General features: G+C 40.4%; 1 protein-coding gene across 1 annotated transcript in view; it reads right to left on the bottom strand.

The window, feature by feature from the left end:
* Positions 1-25689, bottom strand: part of SIDT2 (SID1 transmembrane family member 2) — a 1446738-nt gene that overhangs the window by 1155433 nt on the left and 265616 nt on the right. Inside the window, exon 3 of the mRNA XM_044080965.1 lies at positions 10605-10769. Within this exon, the coding sequence (XP_043936900.1) occupies positions 10605-10769 (165 nt within the window). The remainder of the gene's footprint in view (positions 1-10604; positions 10770-25689) is intronic.

Here is a 25689-nt window from a genome sequence, read left to right on the forward strand (position 1 = left end):
TCCCTCTGCCCCTGCAGCAAATGCCACCAATAGTTGTTCAGATTTTCTTAGAGATTTCGTCCTGTTTAAGTAGAATCTAAGTTGTCTGTGTACATCCAATGAATGCAGAATCCGCTCACCCTTGTTCTGTGGATTGGGGAAGAAAGTTGGCAGATGAATAGTCTGATAAAGAGCCACACTGGATACCACCTTAGGCATGAAAGATGGATTGGTCCCGAGAGCCATCCTGTCCGGATGAAAAATAATGAAAGGCTCCACTGCCATAAGAGCCTGTAATTCTGAAATCCTTCTAGCTGAAGTAACTGCTAAAAGGAAAGCTGTTTTCCAGATGAGAAATTTTAGGTATGCAGTAGCAGCTGGCTCAAAAGGAGGGAGAGTGAGTTTTTCCAAAACAAAATTGAGGTCCCATGCAGGAGTTGGTGCTCTCCTGGGAAGTCTTAAATTTTTGGCCTCTCTGAGATAGTGCTTCAGCAGAGGATGAGAGAAGAGGGGAAGTTCTGTGTTGTAATGAGCTGAAATGGCAGAGGCATGGATTTTTATGGAAGAAAAGGATAGGCCCTTGTGAAGTATCTCAGTTAAGTATTGCAGAATCTGAAGAATATTGGGCATTGCTGTGCTTATTCCTTGTGATTGGTTCCAGGCTTTTCCATTTGTCAGCATAAGATTTTCTAGTACTAGGTCTTCTAGCCTCCAAAATAACATCCATCACTGGTTTGCTGAGGGATGCCAAGGGTGAAATTAGTTGATTAGCCACACTGCAAGATTTAAAGTTTGGAGCTGTGTGCACAGAATTTGGTAGTTCTGCTGTGGCAGTAGGTAAGGTGTCTGAGGCAGGTGCCACGAAGGAAGGTGTGACATTGCGCAAGAGTGGGTACCAGTGTTGGCAAGGCCAGTCTGGAGCAATCAGAATCATTTTTAGTTTGTCCTGTTTGACTTTTAGTTGAACTCTGGAGAGCAGAAGCAGTGGGGGAAAAGCACAGACTGATAGGTTTTTCCAGCTGAATGATAGAGCATCCACTTTCCAAACTTTTTTGTGATGAATTCTTGTGCAGAATTTGTCCAACTGATAGTTCTGAGGTGAGGCAAAAAGATCTATGTCTGGGTTCCCCCATTTGCGTGTCAACATGTTGAAAACTTGTGGTTCCAGTTTCCATTCGTGTGGATCCATAAGATTTCTGCTTAGTTCGGGTGCCAGAGAATTTAGCTTTCCTGGCAGGAATTGAGCTTCTAGTTGTATCCGATAGGTCAAGGCCGTGTTCCACAACACTATGGCTAGTCTGCAAAGGGGATAGGAATGTATACCCCCCTGCTTGTTTATGTACCACATAACTGTGGTGTTGTCTGTCTTTATTAGTAGTTGTCCTGGATGAAGGTAGTCCTTGAAGGCTGTCAGAGCATTCTGTACAGCTAGCATCTCTTTCTGATTGACGTATAGGTGCATTTGATTTGGGCTCCATTTGCCCTGAATGCACTTCCTTGCCAGATGAGCCCCCCCAAGCATAGTCTGATACGTCTGTTAGGATTTGGGCGGCAGGGGGTGGAGTGAATGGCAGTCCCTTGTTTTGGTGGCAGGCCTCTGCCCACCATAGGAACTCTAGTTGCAGGCAAGGGATAATAGGAATCATTGTTTCCAGGCTGTGACAATGTTGACTCCATAAAGTTTTTAAGTACCACTGAAGTTTCCTCATATGCAGTCTTGCATATGGAATTAGAAGAATGCAGGAGGCCATGTACCCCAAGGCCTGCAGAATTTGTCTTGCAGATAGCAGGGTTTTTGTGGCCACCTATTTGAAGAAAGTCATCAGTTGAATTTACTTTTCTGGCATAAGGTAAGCCATCTGGGCAGCTGTATTCAAGCTTGCACCCAGGAATGTAATTTTTTGAGAGAGTACCAGTTGTGATTTCTTTTCTTTTATGGTGTACCCTAGACAAGTTAGAACCCTTTTTACAAATGCCAGATGCTTTAGAAGAATGTCCTTGTTTTCTGCCTGAAGTAGACAATCGTCCAGGTAAGGATATATTTGAATATTTCTTTGCCTGCAAAATGCAATTACTGGTGCCAGGCACTTTGTACAGACCCTGGGTGCAGTAGATAAGCCAAAGGGCAGTGCAGAGAACTGGTAATGCAAGTAGCCTGCTTTGAAGCAGAGGTATCTTCTGCAAGATTCCCTGACTGGGATATGCAGGTAAGCCTATTGTAAGTCTAGAGTTACCAACCAGGCATCTTTGCCTAGCATAGGTAGTAACTGTTGAAGAGTCAGCATCTTGAATTTTGGTATGTCCAGAAATGTGTTTAGTGTGGATAAGTCCAGAATTGGACGCCGTGATTGGTCTTTTCTGGGTACCAAGAAAAGTCTGGAATAGAAACCTTGAATAGCCCCCATGTTCATGAGGGACAGAACTTGTTTCTGGGCCTCTGCCCACTGATTTGGGGGCAGATCTGGCCATCCACTTGGGATTGGCAACGTGTGGAAGTGAAATCTGTATCCCTGGGATACTATATTTAAAACCCATTTGTCCTGGGTTATAAGTTGCCAGTTTCATGCATGAAGTGCTAGTTTTCCCCCCAAAGGGGCGGCAAGAGGCAAGTGCTTGGTGATTCTAGAGGGAGGTCATCGAGACTGTTTACCATAAGGAGGTGCCTTTTTGCTTCCAGATTTGGAGGTGGAAGCACCCCATTGTTTTGTTCTAAACGTTCCTTGTGACTAAAACCTGGAGCCTTTGGAATGTCTTGATTTGACTTGAGTGGCTCTCGAGGGGATTGGAAAGAACCAGTTCTTAGGAGGCCAGTGCCTACTAACTCTTGGAGGTTGCACTTGTAAGAAATCTTTCACGGTTTGCATAGATTTAGCTTTATCTTCCATCTTTTTTAACACTTCTTCAGCCTTATTACCAAAGAGACGGTCCTGTTGTAAAGGAGCATCCAACAATTTTGCTTTAACATGGTCAGGCAGAGTTTGTTTTTTGAGCCAAGCATGCCTTCTTAGCACAGATCCAGTTACAGCAGCCCTGCAAGAGGCCTCCAAGGAATCAAAACCACATTGCAAAGTATGTTTTCCAACTTGTTAGGCTGAATGCAATAAATCCTGCAATTCTTTATTTTCCACACAGTCAGAGAGATTAACATAATTTTCTGTTTAAGTAGTCCCATGATATGCTGTTGATATTTAAGCATATGAAAATGACAGTTTAAAGCCCTGATTGCCAAGGTTGCAGATGTGCAAACCATCTTACCCCATCTATCCAGCACACTGAAATCTCTATCAGAAGGAGTAGGATTTTTTGGCAGAAGAGGCCTTAATGCCCTTGGGACCCTGAGAAATGGTTTCACGATCAGCAACAGGGTTTTTGAAAAGGAATTTATGAGATTCAGGAACCCTGTAGTATCTGTCTGGCTTACAAGGAACCAGAGGCAGAGAATCAGGAGTCATACTAGATTCTGAAAAATCATCATCACAATGTCTAGAACAGGAGGTATAGCCAAAGGCCTATGTTGAGAGGAAGTAGAAGAAAATCCCGAAGTCTCTTTTAGATTCAGAGAAATCCTGACTTTCCCAGTGGAAATGTTCCCTTAAGGTATGGAAAGTTTCCCCAAAAGAAAAATCCTCAAGGGGAGAGGCAGAAGGAAAGGAATCCTCTGCATTAGAGTCCTCATAAGTAGGAACAGACAAAGCCTGTTCATTAGAAGAGTCAGAAGAAATAAAATCCTGTTCAGAAGATTCATAATCAATGTCTTGCCTAGGCCTCTTAGAAGGAGGGAGTTGGCCACTCCTGATCAGAGTAATTAAATCTTCAGCCATTTTGATCATTTGTTTTTTTAGGCATAGGGGCCTGCACATGTGGCCTAGGCATTGGTTTTTTAGACATAGATTTAGATTTTGGCCCTAGATTTGAAGATAGCATCAGTCTAATATACAAATTTGTAGGCCTGAAAACACCCTCAGAAGCCGGTGCCTGCACAGCGGCTCTGGACCTAAGGTAGAGACATCCGTGGGTTCCATAATTGAAGCATCTCGCGGCATACTGGACTCCGAATGGGTCTCAGTGGAGACCTGCAAATCAGACGTAGCGGGTATTAGGGGCTGCGAAAGCACCTCACTGAGTACCGGCAAACCGGCGCCTGACTTAGGAGAAGCGTCGTCGTCGGTTTTGGACCTAGACGGTCTGTCTCTTGTCTTTTTCTTTGCGTTTTTTAGGTATTCCGGTAGTCAGATTGCTAACCGATGACATTTCTGGATAATTAAAGCTTTAGCCAAAATATTTAGAAGCAAAAATATACAAATGTTTAATCGTGCGTTGATTAAATTCAGCACAAAACCAACAGCAAAGCACATTGTGGTCAGGGCCTAGGCAAGGAATACAGTACAAATGAAAATCCTTATGAGGTATTTGCTTTCCACAAGTAATGCAATTATTATCTTTTACTGACATCGGTAAGGAGCATGAAAAAGTTTCCCCAACGGGGTACTTAGCTTTTAGTTGAAGACTTTGGTTCTGAAACTCGAAAACAAAAATTTCAGGAGTCGGCCAACTGGCACTTGCGAACTGCTTCTACTTCGAGCACCACGCGGCAAAAACGACTGATGTAATGGCATCGGCTGCATGTTTTATACCCCTGATGACCTGACGTCATGGAAGAAGGGACAGCAACCGACGCAGGACCCAAGACTTTCTAATCAGGCCGACTGAGGGCAACCTGCCAGCAGATTACCCAAATGTAATGACTGCAACAGTGAAACATGAAGGACATCTCTTCTGCCTTGGTGCCAAATAAGTTGTCTTTGTGCAAGGGTGCGTCCAATAATTTGGATTTTACATGGTCTGGAAAGGGCTATTCCTTAAGCCAAGCATGCCTTCTAAGAACAGAACCAGTGACGGCTGCCCTGCAAAGATGCTTCTAGGGCGTCAAAACCACATTGTAAGGGGTGCTTACTTGCTTGACTTGCAGAATGCATTAATTCTTGTAACTCTACTTTCTGCGCAAGCAGGGAAAGAAGATATTTTTGTTTGAGGAGTTCCATGGTATGTTGCTGATATTTCAGCATATGGAGCTGACAATTTAATACTCTAATAGCAAGAGTAACAGAGGTGTATACTTTTTTACCCCATCTGTCTAATGCTTGGAAATCCCTATCTGAGGGGGTGGGGTTCTTAGCTGAAGTTGCTTTGATTCCTTTAGGTCCTTGAGAGATAAACTCAGGGTCAACAGTAGGATTTTTGAAAATAAATTTGTGAGAGTCAGGGACTCTATAGTACCAGTCAGGTTTCCTGGCAGCAAGTGGAAGGGTGTCAGGGGTCAGACTGGATTCCATAAAAACATCATCCACAATATCCAGGACAGGAGGAACGGCCAGTGGTCTGTGCTGTGGAAGATCTAAGGATTTCCTGAGTCTCTTTTGACTGAGGATAGTCCTGACATTCCCAATGGAAATGCTCCCTTAAAAGTACGTATCGTTTCTCCAAAGGAAAAGTCCTCGGGTGGAGCGGCTGAAGGGACAGATTCCCCTGCATCAGAATCCTCATAAACAGAGAAGGGTTGCATATCTTCATATTCAGATGCATCAGTCTCATCGGACTCCTGTTCAGATAAAACTACTGGGGACCAGTCTCTTTCTTTTGGAAGGGGTAGCCTGGCTTCCCCTGATAAGCATTATAAGGTCTTCCACCATTTTAAGCATTTGAGACTGAGGCAAGGAAGCAGGTGAATGAACTTGGGTCATCGGTGTTTTGAGTGTGGTTCTTACCCTGGCCTTAGAAACTCTGTAGTTTTCGAAAGAACTGTAGACACGAAAGAAGTCGCCAGTCTGTGTCAAGTATCGATAGTGCGAAGTACTTCCTCAGTAGCCGGTGCCTGCTCAGTGGCTCTGGACCCATCCAAGGTAGAGACATCTGCAGGATCCTTACTCGAAGAGTCTCGCGGCATACCGGACTCTGAAAGGGTTTAGGCAGTGACCTGTGAATCCACAGAAGCAGGTATCAGGGGCTGCGAAAGCACCTCACTGAGGACCGGAGAACTGATGACTAGCTTAACGGAAGCATCGTCAGCAGTCTTGGACCTGTGCGGTCTGTCTCTGTCTCTCTCTATCCTTACTTTTTTTGGAAGATCTGTTGTCAGATGGCTTACCGAAGCCATATCAGAATTAGAGGTCTGAGAGCGAAAATAACTAGCTACAAGAAGGGCCCGACGACGTATAGTTCTGGTGTTGAACAAAGCACAAAAGTGACAGCGGGGGATGTCATGGTCTGGGCCTAAACAAGTGACGCGGTAAGAATGAAAGTCTCTGTATGGTATTTGCTTTCAACAGGCGAGACAATTGTTAACTTTTTCTGACATCAGTTATAGAAAGAAAAAAGAATACCCAACAGGGTACTTAGCTTTATAAGACTTCAACTTCAATTTGGAAATGAAAAACTCAGCTAGCGGCCAACCGGCACTCGGTGCGACTGCTTCTGCTTCGGGCTCCTCGGCAAGAAAGACTGATGTAATGGTATCGGTTGCCTGATTTTATACCACTGACGACCTGAAGTCAGTCCTGGAGCGACAGCAACAGACGTAAAAATACTAAGCCTCTTGTATTCAGGCCGACTGAGGGCTATCCTGGCAGGGACAACCCAAATGTGATGACTGCAACAGTGAAACACGAAGAACATCAAATGTTACAATATGCCGGCATTAAAGTTTAGGAATCTCTGGGTTTGTGCATTAGAAGTGGTGTAGTACTCCCAATCTATAGAGGGGTAGTTGCGATTCCACATGAATATCGTACTGGGTTGAACAGTGAAGGACTCTAGTACACCAAGATATCAGTTTCCTGGGACATGACGGGGGATCTATAGGTTACAAAAATATGGTATGAGGTCCTGTTTGTGGTGAGTTGCACACGTATGAGTTTCAGTGTGTCATACACTTTAAGTAGTCTGGATGAGAGGCTGTTTTTTGTGGCAGTAAAGCTCTGAAGGCCTGGGTGCACAAACTTGCCTTTTAGTCAGCTCAGCTCGAGCCACCAGACAGTTTGGGTAAGTGGAAGGTGTCCAGAAGCTTTGGAAGCTGACTGGCTGTTATATCCTTGGAAGGATATAACATATATAGCCAAGACTACTGCAGCAGTAATCAATATGATGAACATCTTGCCATACATTTGTCACATTTTCAACAGAAATCAAGGGCCTTAAGATTCTACTAATGTCTATGTGTCTGAACTGAAAGACCAAGCTGAAAACCATTTGACTTGCTGCTGACAAACAGAACAGTCTGTGGCACAACAGGTAATGAAAGAGTAAGCCTTTGTCAGAGTCTGAGAAAACACTGCAAAACAGCTGTGCACGTGTGTGTACAATCAGCAAAGTTAGCATTCAAATGAAGCAGTTCGCTCCAGACATGGATGTACATAAAATCAAGCAAACACCTCCTTAAAAATGAGACTAAATTTGTTGTGGTATGGCATAATGTAAAAAATGCATCAAATCATTTAACATAAAAGAGAACCAGGACTTTACTTTGTTGTGATAACGAAGTTAAAAGAGAAACAAAAAAACTCAGCTGTAGAAACACATTATTCAAAGTGTGGATATCTGCATGATAAGATGCTATACCCTATGGTAAATACAGAATGAAGATATCGACTGCTAAACTATTTCTCTAAAATGTGCACAGGTTTAAGGAGGATGAAAGCGCAGGGAAAAGATTTACAAGTGCCTAATGGAAATCAAAGTAATGAATGTGCAGTCATGTATTCATTGAGGATGAGACACAGAACAACAGTTGCTTGTGAATGCAGCTGTTGTGCATTTTAATACTACTAATTCACAAGGGATAGGAATTCAGCAGTACTGTCACTGTAAAACTTACTGGACCAAAAAGTGACTGCAAATGGAATAAGTATCACCTTTAAACTTGGCATAAATAAAAAGACTTGGGCATACCTCTCAACTATCCAGATTTTTGTAGAATGTCCAGATTTCTGCCTCACATCATTGGTCTGCTCCTCATAAAATTTGCAGTTTTCTGGCAAATCTCTGGAGAAGTCGTTAAATAATTACATACATTTGAGATTCAGACTTCATATCCTTCAGAAAATGCATGCCAACTCAAATCCTGTTATTCTATCAACTTGCTAAATTTACAAGAGCAATATTTAAAATGTCTCTCTATTTGTGGACCTTTGTTCCCCCACTATTTCAGATTTTGTCCAGATTTCTTGCAGTTACAGGTTGATACACTTGGGCTTGGAAGACACTGTAACAAAACAGTCAAAAACTACCACCACTGAGTCAGAAAGAGCTGTGTTGTGTTCAAATAAGACTAAAGTTCTTTGTTTCAAATTGTATCAACTCAGCAAATATACTGAGAGTAGGACAGCTTGTGAGCAACTGGAAATAATTAAACAGCATGTGCCACTACAGTCACAATGCACTACATAGCCCCCAGGCAATAAACAGTCTGGCAAGACAATTACTTGTACATCTAAGCAAGGAGTGACTCAGGGTCACAAAAGCAATAATCTGCATATTCAAGAAGTACTCAATTCACATTTTCATGAAGACAATGATTCATAAATTCAAGCAGTGAAGTCTACTAAATCAACCAAACAAAAACTTAGAACAGAAAATTTGACAAGCATGATACAAACACAAAATGTGAATGTTGACATTTTGTTCTATATTTTTAGTCAATATACTGACTTGTTTACAGTTCTTCGCTAGACCCAGATCAATACAGTATCAAAACAAATCCATTAGTCAACCCAGACAAAGATGGGTACCAGTAACACAGAGACAGAAAACTGATAAAAATATTAAGATGTGAAAAAGAAACTGGTATAATTGCAAAATAAATTAGGGGTACAAAAGTATGACAGTTAACAACCAGTCAAAAATCAGTTGTTGTACTGACCCCCACTTCTTCTTTCGTTTTTTTCCCGGTTAGGGGTCGTCACAGCAGATCACTTGTCCGCTCATGATTGGCAGTGGAGTTTTACAGTGTCGTGTTGCCAGCCCGGTGCACAACCTTCCACAGAAGGTACACATACACAAACGTACTCACACCTAGGACCAGTTTAGAATGTGCCCAATCCACCTGCAGCATATCTTCGGGAAGTGGGAGGAAAACGGAGCACCCGGAGGAAACCCACGCGACCACAGGGAGGACATGCAGACTCCGCACAGAAGGCACCCCAGCCGAGGATCGAACCGGAGAACCTCCTGCTGTGAGGCGACAATGCTAACCACTACACCACAGTGGCTGCCCTTGTACTGACCCACTGCTTCTTAAAAAAAGTTGAGTAAGTCAGTTTTGTTATGCCTACAGCCAAGTACTCTCCAATGATGGATGTGAAAAAAAGGCTTCTGGCAGATTCAACTGGACCCAAGTAGCTCATGACAACGTACCATTAATGCCCCCTCTGAGGTCACAGATTCATGTAGATGCTGTTTAGAATCTCTTCATGCACAAAAGTGTTTCAGATGGCTGTGATGCGGATCACTGAAGGTTTGTAAGGTGATGCAGTACCACTGAAGTGGAGTGATTCTAAAGAACAGCATGACATGTGACCTAAGACATCTATATGGCTGATTTAGACAGAATAACTTGCACAGGTGAAAAAACAGCAAACATCAACTATATCCGGCAAACATATATTTTACAAGATATGCTTTGATTAGGCATTCACCCTGATCCTGAAAAAGTGAGTATATATGCCCATATGCAGTGATGGTAGGGCAAACATTTTCTACTAAAACTTTTGGGTATGGGGCAATACTCATCTAAAATCATTTTTAATTTCTCACAAATGCCTATGTTGCTAAGAAAGTTTCTAGAAAGGACATGCTATGGTACTGAAGGCTTTCAAAAGAATATTTTCCAAGTTAAAGAAACTTGCGACCGAATCTTGTATATCATAGAACTATATAGTGACTAAGCCAGTTCTGTTACAGGTTAATATTAGCCACTTGGGTAATTGAGCAGTACTCTTGCAACATGGTAAGTCTGCTGCCTATGGTTTCAGAGCAATGACCAACTCCCAAAGGCGCTAAACTCAGACTAAGAAAGAGGTTTTGAGTACTTTTTATAGAAGCGAGAAAATTTTATGAATATATTTACAGGAGAACAGGTTCTTGAAACTGACCACACACCACTTCAAAGCATATTTCAAAAAACTTTCAAAGAGAAACCTTTGCACTCACAGAGTGTGTTGCTCTTGCAAAGTCATAAACTGTACACTGTATAAAGCCCGTCAAGTAAATACACATTGCGGACTTCCTGATAACAGCATTCCTATACCTCAAAGACAGCAAAAATCTCTTGACTCATGACTTGGAAGTGATGTCCACTGTGCTAGACAGAAGTTTAAATGACTTAATCCAAAAAACAAAACAAAGCACTGTAATGTAAATGTTGACCAATAAGGTACTATCAGGATGGCCAGATGAAAAAAGTTCCACTTTCCAGCCAAGTGAGCTGCACTTTTTACAACAAGATTCATACTTTCCAAGGGCTATTACGAGATGTTTTTTAAAATACCACACACAGTCACTATTAACCAGCCCCCAAAAATAAAAAAATTAAAAAGGTATAAATGTGAACTGATGTAGAAGTCAAGACTCACTGTAGTAAGAATTTCTCCACTCGCTGGGCCTGAAGCTGAAAGGAGATATTACTGTTGGACAACGTTGACACATCCATGTAGAAATACTGTGTTTCTGTTAGTAGTTTGGTCTCTGGTTGACACAGGGTGCGGCTGACATCCAGATAAAAGTGCTTTCTTTGATAACTAAACAAAGATGCAGAAAATCAAATTAAGATTAAATACCAAATACATTGTTTGTTCTCCATTCTTAATTTCTCAGGATCACTGAACCACAACTGAACCACAAAAAACTAAAGACAGGCACTGTAATTTTTCAATAGAATTACTATCAAACCCTTAGCTTTTGTATATCTACATACAAGAAGGGATATTGTGGCATAATACATGATGACAAAACACTGAATACCTGCTACAACCATTTGTTACTATGAAATAGAAATCAGAACTGGAAGTGGCAGTTTCCACAAGATCAAGTACTACACTTTAGTAGTATAGAAATACACCAGTTATATGAAAAGTGGAAATAAACAATGCAATCACTCGTAAAGTAGTACAGGAGAGTACATTTACTCTTGGAATAATTATAATGAATCACAAAAACAGCAATTCTGCTTTTTTGTGCATTTTTAAGCTTAAATCATGGCAACCATACAGACAATGCCACAGAAATGTAAATGAAAGTTTGCTAGGAGTAATGTGAAGTACAGCAAACCACAGCAGTATGCTAATCCCCTCGAAAGGACTACAGTTATGAATCAAAGTACCAAGGAATATGAGCCTAAAATTCCTAACTCAGACACATGAACTACATTTTTCCATAGTGGCCAAGGAATACAATGTCCAGTATGAAATATGGTGGCTGGAAGAAGTATCTGCTTTCCAGCTACATAACCTTACCATCTAAAGACCATGTCAAGTTCAGTTTCCTCAGATGAATTTTCAAATACTCTGTTTTTACTGCACTCCATTAACCATTCTTTACATATTCCAAATATACAGCACAGTGTGAGGTAAATTAGTGTGAACAGGAGGACCACTTGGAGTCTGCCTTCTGACCTCTTAACTACCCTCATTTTTTGTTCAAATAATGCTAACACATCAACAGAACTGGTGAGTCAAAACAAAGGATTACTGTGCTTTCCAACATACCCAACTGAAATGCATGCAAGCATCTGTACATCTATTGCTGGCTAGTACACTACAGTTTTGTTAACACTAGACTAGGTAATTAGGTTTGATTACCGCATGGTTAAGACTATAAGTTGATAATTACTTTACCCATTAGTCACTGGCTTCAAACATTCTCTCCCCATTTCCAAACAATGAAATTTTGAGTACTTCACATAAACATGGTAGTATTTCAGATAAATGTGTGCCTACTGCACTTAGCTGGTAGAATAAAGGGTATAAATGAATTCCCTTCACACTCCTGTCATGCGTGTGACTTCCTCACTGTCTAGTTGCTGTACATGTCAACCAGTGTGCTGAGATTATCTCTGAAAATGGGTGCTTGGAGCTATCGGGCTTATCCAGTTTACAAAAGCATAAAAGGACACCATCAGGAAACCAAAGACCAGGGTCTCTGTAACATAGAGAGTTACATTTCACCTACGGCAGGCTCAAATGAAGGGTTAAGTTGCAGTACATTGACCCTACTCACTGAGAATGGAATGCAAGCTCTATGTCTGAAGATACTTCAAAGCAATGTTAATTCTGATGAGAAGTGCTGCATCATTTTTATGTCAATCCCATCAGTGACCGTCTCACCCTATTTATTGAAGAACCTCTCTGAGACGAGGTTCCTAATATAAAGAAAACAATCCCTTTATAAGCCACAAATGAGAATTTATCAAAAAAAAGAAAAACTCTTGAAAACTCACTACAATTTTCCACCATACACTCTCTATCCAGTTCTGGATGCCCTAAAAAGAGCAATGTAACTGTCCAAATCTCCAGTGACCGTGATCCACTAGGGACACTATTGGAAACCAATCTTCCAATGCCACGTTTTTGAAATAAAGGCAGCCATTCTTTAGAAGTTTATTTTAAAAACACACAGAAAAAAAATCATCCTCAGTAATATATTTCTGTGCCTTACCATCCAGATCCCTTTATACAATATGATGGGAAGAGAAGGGAGGAGAAGGGTGAACAATCTCCTAGTGTCTCTTATCTTACTACTGATAATTTGCTCAATTCTCTATGGTCAAGATCCTGAAGAAAAGAAAAATGCCCTTCACAAACCGAAGTACATACTTTTAATAATGCCCAAGCAAAACTCTCTGACTCCACTTGCACTGCTCCACCCTAAAGAAATCCACGTCCACGTACAACATTAGGGAATGCCCAATCCTCAAGTCCCACGTAGGAATGTAGGAATTGTTTGTTTGTGTTTGTTTGTGTCTTTCGGCTTTTCCCGTTTAGGGGTCGCCGCAGCGGAACTCTGGTCCACTAATGACTGACAGTAGATTTTTACGTGCTGGCTTACCGGGCCTAACGCACAACCTTCAATGAAGGAACGCCCATTCACGCATGTCGCCACACAGAAGACGCTCCAACTGAGAATCGAACGGACAACGTCTAACTGTGAGGTGACAACGCTACCGCAGCACCACCACCGCAGAGTAGGAATGTAGGAATTAAAGGTACTTCATCTTTAATCTGCTACTGGCCAGTTCTCACAATAAAGAAAACAGTTTTAGGTAAGCTTTGAAATTAGACTCCAGTCACAAATGCAGGACCCACAATCAAAAAAGTGTGATTTGGAAAAAAAAAAAAAATAAATCTGAAAGTTCATTGTAAAGCCATTCAAGCACTTTGGGGGGGGGGGGGTCCTCTACCTTACACCCCATATACTTGTATCGACTACCTCCAAGAGCCCTGAAACTCTGAGTAAAAGGAATACTCTGAGGTACTTAAGACTTAACAGATATTCCTCTCTTGACATATTCAGTCTTACAGTTCTGAGGATCAGAATCATGATGTTCAAACACTCAACAGGAGCCCTTCAAAATCACAGACAATAAACAAAGTTCTGAGTCATTACTTAATGCTGGCCAAAATTAATGTTAATTTTCAGCTTTTAGGCCCACATTTTTTAATTATCTACAACTGTGTCTCAATAAGTGGCCGCAGTACGAAACATGCAGTCATAATGTGGAAACTTCAAAGGGTGGACTGACCTTCCTGCCCTGAAGTATTATTTGCAGAAATGATACAATATTACAGTAATGCTAAAGTCCTAAGCCTACTGAAATGTGTATTTACATGTCTACCTGACAAGTACAGGAAAGCAATTTTGTCAAGAGGCTGTTGGGGGGAAGGGGGTGATTACCTATTAAGTGGAAAAAGCTGATAAAAATATGTTACACAGAATTCCAACTCACAAATTAATATTTTCTACTTATTTTTTATTACAAGTTTTCATTCAAAACCAAAGAATGAACTAAAAGACATGGATCATTTCATTTCATTAATAAAGTCAACAAAAAGCAATGTTTTTTAAATTAGCATGATAAATGTGAGAGCTTTTTAAACATACTCACACTTCTCATAAACAAAGAACAAATGAATGGGACTTGCAAGATGGCTGCACACTGGTCAATATATTAACTTCTTCAGCTCTCCCAGTGTGAAAAAAGAAACTGAAAAAAAAGGTGCCAATGAAACTGTTTTTGGAATAAAATTCAGTTACAGTCTTGTACGTGCACTGCTTGGATGCCAGTAAAGAAAAAAATATGGAAAACTTAAAAGAAAAACAACCAGAAAAAGATGAAGAGAAAACACTCAGAAAATTCTGCAGATGTTCAGCAAAAAGCAGTACAAGCTACAGCTTTAGTTCAAGAGATGTCTTCTACTAATTTTGAGGAAAAATAAATCAAATGTACTCAGAGGTGATTAAAATAAATGAAAAAATGATGAAGTATATCAACACAAAACAACAGGCTGGAAAAAATAAAAGAAGCTTTAATTAGTTGCTCAGACAAAACAATAAAACTGCAAAAATCAGAAGACGAAACAAAGAAAAAGCTGGATGAGTACGAGTCTTCTCAAGAAGAGCAGTTTCAAAAAAATAAGTGAGTTAGAAGATAGAGCGCACAGAGAAACCTGAGATTTTCTGCTGTATCACAGAAACTGGAAGGAAAAGGCTATATTAATTTTATGAAAGCACAAATAAGCAAAGGGACTAATGTTCCACTGCAGGATTTGTTAATTGAAAGGCATCAAATGTATGCTCCAGACCTGTCAATGAGAAAGCAGACAAGATCTATATTAGTAAAAATAAAATCATACCATCAGAAAGGATTGATCCTGGCAAAATTGTGGAAAAGGGAAAAGTATTAAAAATTAGTGACAACAGAGTGTTTGTGAAAAATTATTATTCACTGTACACCAGGCAGAAGAGAAGCAAATTTATCCCGGCAATCAGGGAATGTCGAGAGGCAGAAAAATGAAGAGTACCTTGGAACTGAATCAGAGTCTGGTGTTGAAAGATTGACATGAACAAGAAGACTAGCAACACTGAAAAATAGCAAATACAGGGAAGACTACAAATTTTTAAACACATTTGTGAAATATGGCTTTGCAAGACAAAACAGCTGAGGAAGACTGGGCAATTGCTGACTTTGTTAAACTTTCGGGTGGACTGTACAACATATGCCCCATTTTATGTCAATGTTTAGAAGGGCACTAAAAGGGGGGGAAACTAAAAAAAAAAAAGTCCATATAATATTTGTATAAACATTTCATGATATAAACTGCAAGCTGTATATACTAAAGCTGTTTTGGGTAATGTGTAGTCAGGGGGATTTAAATATGGGCGGAGTATTTTCAGTGATTGCTGTATGTGTTAAAACGCAGTGGTGGTGCTGTGGCAGCGTTGTCACCTCACAGTAAGACGCTAACTGGTTCGACTCTCAGCTACAGCGTCTTCTGAGTGGAGACATGGGTGAATTGGCGTACCTTCGTTGAAGGTTTGCGTCAGGGCTGGCTACTCGGCACGTAAAAATCAACTGCCAATCATTAGTGGACCGGAGGTCCACTGTGATGACCCCTAACCGGGAAAAGCCGAAAGACACAACAACAACAGCTGTATGTGTTAAAAATATTAAAGTGAACAAGTACTTTTTAGTTGTAAGGAATACAGGCTTCACATTATAACAAGAGAAGAGAGACTGGATAAAAGCAAATTTAATTTTAATATGATGTCATCTTGGGCTGCTGGCGGGGGTTATAAAAGTGCACCAACTATGTTACATGTAGAACTAAGATATTTTCTCTTATTTTTACAAGGGTGAATGTCTAGAATAATGTCTTGCTTAAGTTATCAACAAACTTTTTTTGTAAGCTAGTTAGCTTTAAAATAAGACAAAATGTTATTTTACCATTATGAAATGTCCAGTGGGAGTCAATAAGTCTGCAGCTGAAGGTAGCTGTACACACTGTTCTTTGTGAAATTTACATTGCTGAAAACTTTCCCATGGAGAGCAGACGTCTTCAGGTGCAAGTAATTAATCTTGGGAGTTCTTAGCAGTCACTGCCGAAGGAAATGCAAAATTTAAACATATAATGTCAAGCAGTGTAGTGAAAAATAAGGTTTGAAATGATGGGAAGTGAATAAGAGATAATGGCTTCCCTAGCAGTCTTAATAATTTAATGCATTTAATAGAACAATGTACAATTTAGTTTTATTTAAAGATATCCAGTGCACCCTTTCCTGGATCTAAAACTTAATATTTTTTTGAAAGCATACACGTTTTTCACATATAGGAAGGGAACAGAGATAAAAAATGAAGAACAGACATGAATCGATTTAAATGGGCTAGAAGCTTTACCATGGGTACCCTTACTTTTAGGTTAGGTAATGCCTGCGGGGGCAGTGGTTCCTATCAGCAGGGTTAAACTTCCTTTTTTGAAGATGTACATAGTTTTGTGTGATTATTCCAAGTTAATAGGGGATGGGAGTGCCGATGTATTTAATTAGTTGTTTGAGGGTCTTCATTAAAACAAAAAGTTTTGAAAATGTGACATGGTTCAAATGGAGATTGGAAGAAAGAACTTTACAAAAGATCAGCCTGACAAACAATACTGTGTGCATGTAAAACCTGTCATGTATAACATGTAAGAAAAAGAAGTTAAGTACTTACCATAATAATGTTCCATCTGTGTTGTCTATCTTCATTTATCCTTGACAGATGGGTTTGGTTCCGATATCAGAACCGACTCGGCTGTTACCTAAGGTTCTATATTACATGATCGAAACTTTACTTACCTGAGTAAGTAAAGCTCGAACTTGTAATATCGAAACCGTAAATTGTCGTACGGCCGATTTAACCCAGGGAAACACTTCCCTTGGCCATTCTGTGGAGTATTCCCATTTCTCCAATTTGGAACAATCTTGGTATATTTAGGTAGGCAGGTGGAGGGCGAAGCCCCCCACTTGATTTCAGATGTAAAAAGTTTTTTTTTTTTTTTTTTTTATTTGGCCAAGGGAAGTGCTTTCCTTAGCTGAATCGGCCATTTGACAAATTTAGCTTTTGATATTACAAGATCGAACTTTAGTTATTCAATTAACTAAAGCTTCAATGCTGTAATACAGACGTGTTACTGCAGCTCATGTCAGCCAAAACCTCGAGCTTCCCATCTACCCACAATCCCTCTCTCTCTCTCAATTACCTCAGATCAAGTTTGCAGAAAAGTGTTCATTATAAACAACCAGAAATACACATTAATATATATATATATATATATATTATATGTGTGTGTGTGTGTGTGTGTGTGTGTATAGAGAAAGGAAGCCATATCTACTGTTCTTGAATAAACATAATACTGCAAGATGTATGACCTGCTCCACCAAAATATCTTTGAGAACGGGGGATGGTGAGAGGGAAGTCAAGGATAAATTAAGATAGACATGCCAAGTACATAGCTTCTTTATCAGATGTTGCCGATCTGGATGTTGTCTATCTGCATTTTATCCTTGATAGATGGGACAGAGTCCCCAGCTACTGATGCAACAAGTTGAAGAGTTTAGAGAGCTCCCAGCTACCTAAAATCCTGGCTGGACTCAGAGGAGGATATTCATGAGCACCATCAAATCAAAGAATGATCGTCCCCTACAGACCAACTCCAATTTGTAATGAGTTAATAATATAAGTATGGGGAGAAGCCCAAGTAGCTTCTGCACATTTACCATCCACAGACGCTCTGGGCTGGAAACTATTGAATTGGCTATAGAACTCGCAGAATGTGCTTTCATTGGCCTAGGCAAGGTTAACTTATTCTTATCATAAATAAATTAAATGCAATCTTTCAACCATCTGGCCACAGTTACCTTGTTGTCTGCCTTACCCAACTTTGCACTGGAAAAGGAAACACAGTTGAGTTGATTTTCTAATGTACGCTGTTCTGTGAAGATAGAAATGTAACTGTCTATGATCATCAAGTAAATGCAAGGCATAGTTCCCTTTCTTGGAATAATATGGGAAGAAATCCGGTAAAGTAATGGTCTGATTGAGGTTAGCCTCTAATACTACCTTGGGTAGAAAGGAAGGGTTTGCTCATAGAGAGGGAATGTACTTGTGAAAATCATAAGGGGGTTCAGATGACAATGCCTGAATCTTTGAAACTCTTCTGGTGGGGGTAACTGCTACCAGAAACAGTGTCTTCCAGGATAAAAACTTCAGGTCACAGTCTGCAGAAGGCTCAAAAGGAGAATGCAACACTAAGTTCAGATCACAAGGAGAAGTGGGATCTTTGAAAGGGGGTTTAACAAAAGTGTGCCTCTTAGGAACAATTTATAAAATCTATGACAGGCTAAAGAATGCTCTTCTATACCATCATGAAAACTAGAAATTGCAGCTAACTGTAACATGATGGTGGAAGGGGAAGCTCCAGCATTGAAAAGAGAGGCTAACAAATCTAAGATATGCTCTATAACAGCAGAAAAGGGGTTTATCTGCTTTTCATGGGCACAAATGGTAAATCTCTTCCATTTATTAGAGTACAGTTTTTGAGTGGAAGGTTTGTGAGGTAACAGAATGTGGTGTACTGGAGAGGAAATATTACGAGGCCTGGCAACTACTGGAATTGGAGGAACCACACTGTCAGCTTGAGGTTCCGAATGTCTGGTGAACAAGACCATCTGGGTGTGACAGAAGTTCTGGAACCAGGTCTAGAATCCAAGGCTGATGAATAAGATAAGAACAAAGTAAGGGGAATCGGGTCTACATTATATGAACAAAGTTTTATAACTTCAAATACCATATGATTGGCACTATATGGTCGAAGTTATAAAACTTTGAATAGTTTAAAAAAAAAAAAGAAAAAGTAACATAATGGGTCAAAATAGGGGACAAGCCTCCCTGCACCCCCCCCCCCCACTACTTAAATATACCAACTCTGAGATCGCACTACAGTGCAGTAAAGGGAAGTATTAGTTTAGGGTTTATTCTTTTATTTTTATTTTTTTAACTATTCAAAGTTTTATAACTTCGACCATATGGTGTCGATCATATGGTATTCGAAGTTATAAAACTTCGTTCATAAAATATAGACTCGGGGAATGAAATGTGTCAAGGACAAAAGGGTGGAATGAGGATTACTGTGCTCTTCAACCTAAGCACTTTCTGTAAAAAGTTTGGAAGTAGAGGAATTGATGGAAAGGCAAACAGGAGACCGGGGGTCAATTGTGGAGGAGAGCATCTCTGGGTGACTTCCCCAGAGGGGGAAATCAGGGTGAAATAACTGCTGCACTTCGAGATTTTTAAAAAAAAAAAAAAAAAAAAAAAAAAAAAAAAAAAAAAAAAATCAATGGAACAAAGTGTTTCAGGGTTTTGGACACTGGCCTTCTTATCATTGTGTGGTATTTCTATACTGTTCTGTTTGGTGGTCATACATAACTGTTGCACTTACTGTTTAGGGGAGAAGCAAACAGGCTGCAGCACAATTGACCCCAGTGACAGAAAATCATCTTCGCCACTTCTGGATCGACAGAGCACTCGTGAGGCTGAAGGATGCATCTAATCAGCTTGCCTGCAATCACTTTGGAACTCCTCGGAATGTGCATTGCTATTAGAAAGCAGTTGGAAGAGATCGCTCAATACCGCACACTGAGGGCTTCTCGACAAAGGCGGTAAGACTTGGTTCCTCCCTGTTTGTTGATGTAACAAACCACGGAGATATTGTCTGTTTGAACTGCAATAGTCCGCTGAGGAAGAGCTGTCTGAAAGGCCTGAAGTGCAAGAAGCACCACTCTTAGCTCAGGGACAGTGATGTGCAAGTTGGCCCCTGATGAGGGATCAAGTGCCTTGGTCCATCTTGCCCAGATAAAGCCCTCCCCCACTTATCTGGGAGGAGTCACTGGTCACTATGGCCGTGGGCTCTGGAAGTACAAAGGGTCGACCATTGAGGACTTGTTTGGAGTGCATCCACCAAAGATCATCCATTTTGCAACAACTGGCGATCAGGATCAAGTCTGACAAGGGTTGAAGGATAGATCACTGGAAATCTAGCAGCCATTGCAGAATACTCATATGAAACCTGGCTAAAAGATACTAGAGTTATTGATGCTGCCATCAACCCTAGAGCCTGCAAAACTAGTCAGGCAGGAACCCTCGTTCTGCAGAGTATCTTCTGAACCTGTACCGTTATTCTCTGCTGTCTTTCTGGAGGAAAGGATGTTATAGTTGAGTATTTATTGCAGCCCTATGAATTCTAAATTTTGTATTGGTGTTAAAATGTGACTTTTCGAGATTTATCATAATCCCCAGATGGGTGCAGATATAGAGTATGTCATCTCTGGCTGCTAATAACAGATGCCTGGTCGAAGCAGTTATGAGCCATTCATCCAAGTACGGAAACACATGGAATCCTTGCAGTCTCAAGTGAGCTGCTACTACTAACATGCATTTGGTGAACACCTTAAGGGTTGTGTTGAGACTAAAGGGCAGTACTCTGAATTGGTAATGACTGGCTCCTAGCCATAAGCGGAGGAATTTCCTGGAGCGTTTGTCCATTTTTATGTGGTAATACGCATCCTGAAGATTGATCGAGCACATCCAGTCATCTTTCTTCAGAAAGGGAAGAACAGACTGTACTGTGACCATCCAGAACTTTGTTTGCCAAACCAATTTGTTCAGCACACTGACATTCAAAATTGGTCTCCAGCCATTGTCTTTTTCGGCACTAAAGACTCTTGGAGTAGGTTCTAGATCCTTTCTAGTCTGGCGGGACGTCTTGGATGGCTCTCTTGTTCAGCAGTTTTTTTTTTTATTTCTTGCACTGCTGAATCCTTCTAACTGGGTGGAACATCAGGGATTTTCTTGTGTACAGGGATGAGGATGAGAAAAGGGAATGATATATCCATTGGATATAAACCGGTGCCATAAAGAATCGATGTTGTATTTATTCAGGTGTTTAGGTGCAAGGACAAATGTCCCCCAACTGCCTCCAGAGGAAGGCAATGGGCCCCCAGTCAGGAGGGCTAAAGACTTCCCTGGGAAGGAATCAATGAAGACCTGGTTTTGTGGACCACCTCTGCTGCAAGGGCAGCAGCTTCCATTTTGGCTCCCCCTCTGCCCCTGGGGGAGCTCCCTACACGTGAGTCTTGGAAAAGCCCTTGGCATTTTTTTAACCCCATTTTTCCACCACTCCTCTGGCTCCTAGAAAATGACCTTTGGGGGTGGAGAAATGTACACCCACAGCAGAAAGGGTCTTACCATCCTTTTCACACCTGAATAAGATCTCTTATTTTAGGGCCAAATAAGAATGTTCTGTCAAAAGGAGCACTGACAAAAGAAAACTTGAATGGTTCCGGAAAGTCACATAAGCACATCCAGGCATATCTCTTTATGGCTACGTCTGTAGCCACTGCTCTGGAGGTCCCTTCGGCTGTATGTGTAATTAGCCTAATGGATGAATTAGACGCAGACTCCATGGTGGCTAGCTGGGAAGCCACTTCCTCTTGGACTCCCCTTCAGCTACAGCTTCTACCAGCGTGTCTGACAATTCCTTAATCAGATCCCACTGGAGTCTGTGCCATGAAGTTCAAGGACCTTACAGAGAAGGTCAATAAAGCATAGAGTTGCTTCCCAAATCTGTCCATAGCCTGAGACTCCCTGCTGAGCAGATGGACAGATGAACTCTCCTCAGCAGGTTCCTTTCTAGTGGTGGCTGCTATGACCATGGCATCCACAGCTAATCCCTTGGCCCAGAACCACTTATCTTCAGGGATGGATAGTATTTTATCAAGTTTTTGAGGGATAGGCTCAATGGTGTCAGGAGCATTCCATGCCTGCTGTGAAATCAAATGAACATGTTCATCAGCAGGTGGAGTCACCCAAGAGGTAGACAGGTGGGTGCTGAAAGCCTGCAGAGTCTTCACAGGAATGGTTTTGGGACTTCCAGCCACCCCTTTGTTTTAAAATTTCTAAGATGTCTCCAAATGAAACCTCTTCAAGTGGTTTCCATGGGGATCCTTCCCCCTTCATTGAAATCTGTGTCCTCAGCAACTGATTCCTGGGGGGAATCCAAGTGCTTCATATTGCACTTAGTTTTCTGGGGGACCTCTTCAGGGGGAATAATCTGTGGAGATATCAGAAGACGACAAAACCTGGGCCTGTGAAATCTGAGACTTCAGCACTCGCTGACCCAGTGGAGAGGCAGGAGGAATAATTGAGCTAGAGGGGGGGTACCTGTTCAGAGGGAGAAGGCACTGGCTGAATCACTGCAAGTCAGACGGCCCTCTCCATAACCTCAAACGCCAGCCCGCCAAATAGGGAAGGGAGCCCAGAAATGAAATAGACTGCTCGAGGCAGGGGTCACTCCCCGCTCCGAAAAATCAACCCTCAACTTATAAGTTGGAGCTGAACTAACTTGAGCCAAAGCTCAAAGGAGCAGGGACAGCTGTGAAAAACCTGCAGTCAAGACCTGTCCCCCCGGAAGAGACAGGGTAGTATGGCTCAGAGAGATTTCCAATTTCAAAGCCACCAAAGAGCTCAGGTTAACTACTGGTTCTGAAGAAATGAATAATTCTGATAATGCTAATTGTATATTTAGAAAGCCCAGCACTTACGTACCACCTGGTAATTCTACTATAGATCTGTTCATTGACCTTTGTGAAAAACAACTTAGAGAGAAGTCTCTAGATAAGCAAACTAATAATTTTAGTAATTTATCACCTGCAGAGTTACAAGCTCTAGTTGAATTGAAAAGAACTAAATAGTATAGAAATACGTCCAGCTGATAAAGGAGGTGGTATTGTTGTTATCAACAAGGACAAATATATAGAATCTATGTTAAGTCATCTCAGTGACGTTGATACGTATGCCATTTTACCTATGCACATACTCAGTAGCGTCATGGAAAAAGTACAGTTTTTGATCTTTGATTTATTAATAACAGGCATGATATCTGAGCAACTGTTTGAGTATTTCAAGGTAGAACATCCAACAGTCCCTTTGATGTATGGTCTACCCAAAATACATAAGAATTCCTTAACGACACCTATGCACCCTATAGTTTCAGGCCGAGGTTGGGTAACTGAGCCACTTTCTATTTTCATATAAAAGACTTTGCATGCTGCCTTGGCTAATTGTAGCACTGTTTTAAAGGATACCAAGAGTTTTTTTAAATGAGATATCTAAACAAAATGAAATTATCTTAGGACAATGTTTATTTGTAACTCTGGATATTGAATCATTGTTCACTGTTATACCCAATGAATGAGGAATTGAAAATGTCAGAGAATTACTGTGTGAGAGAAACACCTCTGATACTAAGGTGACACTTATTTGCACACCTTTGGAAATCATCCTAGAAAACAATGTGTTTATTTTTAATGATGTTTATTATGCACAAAAAGTTGGCATAGCTATGGGCACAGCTTGTGCTAATAGCTATGCCAACCTATCCCTAGCTAATTGGGAAGCTAAACATGTACTTTTGAATAATGAATACCAGGTTAACATCAAATGGTATAAACGTTTTGTGGATGATATTTTTTGTTGTGGCATGGCTCAGAGCAGCGGCTACAAGAGTTTCTTTTACACTTAAATCAATTGAATACTTTTTTGAGATTTACCTATGAATATTCTGATAAAGAAGTAGAGTTTTTGGATGTTAAAGTTACTAAAAATAATTTATCCACTGTGTCTACTACTTTGTATAAGAAAACTGTTAGAAAGAATAATGTTCTACACTATGGCAGTATGCATCCGAATCATACGAAATTCAATGTGTTGAAAGGACAGATATTTCGAACTATGAGACTTTTTAATGATGATGATAGTCTCATTGTTGCATTACAAACACTTAAACAAGAATTTTTAGAAAGAGGCTATAGTAGTAAACTTATTGATTCTCAAATAGCAGAAGGATGGTGGCATAGATCAGGTAAGTGCCAGCCATACTTTTCCCCCCTCCCCACTAGTATTAACAGAGATAATATTGATAATACTTTCTCAAGTGATGCTTCCACTGATACCTCTAGGAATAAACTAAGGATGCCATTGACCTTTGCCAGTAATGTGCATGCAGCATGTGATACTATTAAAAAGAACTGGGATATTCTGTCTACTGTACATGAGTTGAATGGGGTCATTGGCACACAGCCAGATTTTGCTTTTAGAAATAGATCACTTAAGAGTCAGCTCTGTTATCGATCCTTTAATACTAAATCAGCTATAATATCGGATAGACTTGGTACATACATGTGTAGGAAATGTATGGCCTGTACACATATACATATTGGTAATCATTTCACACATCCCACTTTGGGTTTTAAGATAGATACTGCTTTTTATGCAGATTGTCGAACAAAAAATGTCTATTTTTGCTATTGTACTACCTGCTTCTCATTTTACATAGGGAAAACGTACAGGGTGTTTAAGGATAGAATACTTGAACACCTTAGGGATATCAGGAATGTTAAAGAAACCAGCGCACTATCACTACATGTAGCTAAAGAGGGTAAAGAACATAAATTTAGCTTTATGGTACTAGAGATTCTGCATAGTACCAAGAGAGGAGGTGACATAAATAATAGAACAGAATTTAGTGAACAGAAATGGATTTTGCGCTTTCAAGCTGATAAACCTCCTGGTTTAAACAGAGTTTCCCTGAAACCCTTCCTTAAAGCACGGCCATTAAAGCATTGATCTCTCTCTTTTAATATTTTATCATGTGTACTTCAATAGTCCATCTTTTATTATTTTTTACTATTGTATTTACCAGTTTTAAGTACATATTGTTCATTTAGTCTGTTTTATTCAATTTTTTAGCACTCTATATATTCTACAGATGTATTTTATCACATGGCTTTTAACTATGATGCACATTTTATCTGATTTTTGATTGGATGTTTTAGTGTTTAAAAATGTAACTGCTATTCTATCTTTGTTGGTCTGATGAAGCAGATGTTATTCAGAGAAAGCGATTACCTACTACAATAAAGGACATATTGATCTTCACTGCTGTGTGGAACCAGATTATTTTTCTTTTTCTTGTATTCTCTGGTTTTTGCATCTGATTCCTTATTTGGTTCAACGACTGTTTTCATAGGGAATATAAATACTTGTTCTGTAATAACTCTCAAAATCCACTCCTACTGTGTTTGCTCGGTGTGTCAACTGCAAATCTTTGGCAACACTAACTCAATACCAAGTTTAGTTGCTAGTGATCTTGCCTTGCTGAGAATGCCATTCCAAAAGTGCTCTTCAGCATGGTTGCAGTGCTCCTCGAATATTTAAATGATCTGTTGATGTGTTGTTGAACCTTTGCTATACAAGTTGAACAGAATGAAACATCTGAGCAACAGGCTCAAGAACTGCTGAGTAATTTGCAATAATGAATTGAGGAATCAGAAACGTGCATGAAGAGCAAGCACTGAGTAACATAAGTGCATTTTGTCTGGTTCACCAGCAGTGCTCTTCTGAAGATCAGCCAGGTAGTTAAATATTTCCTCAAAGTTCTGACTAAACACACAAATGGATTTATATTACTCGGTTCATTATGTCTCACACAAAAGAGATATTTGGTAGCAATGCTCATCATTTTGGACTGTCATGGAAAAAAAGTAATAATCTTCTTGTTAACACCAACAGCA

This window comes from Protopterus annectens, chromosome 8.part0 (assembly GCF_019279795.1).
Source record: "Protopterus annectens isolate FY-2018-M chromosome 8.part0, PAN1.0, whole genome shotgun sequence".
Taxonomy (NCBI): Eukaryota; Metazoa; Chordata; order Ceratodontiformes; family Protopteridae; genus Protopterus; species Protopterus annectens.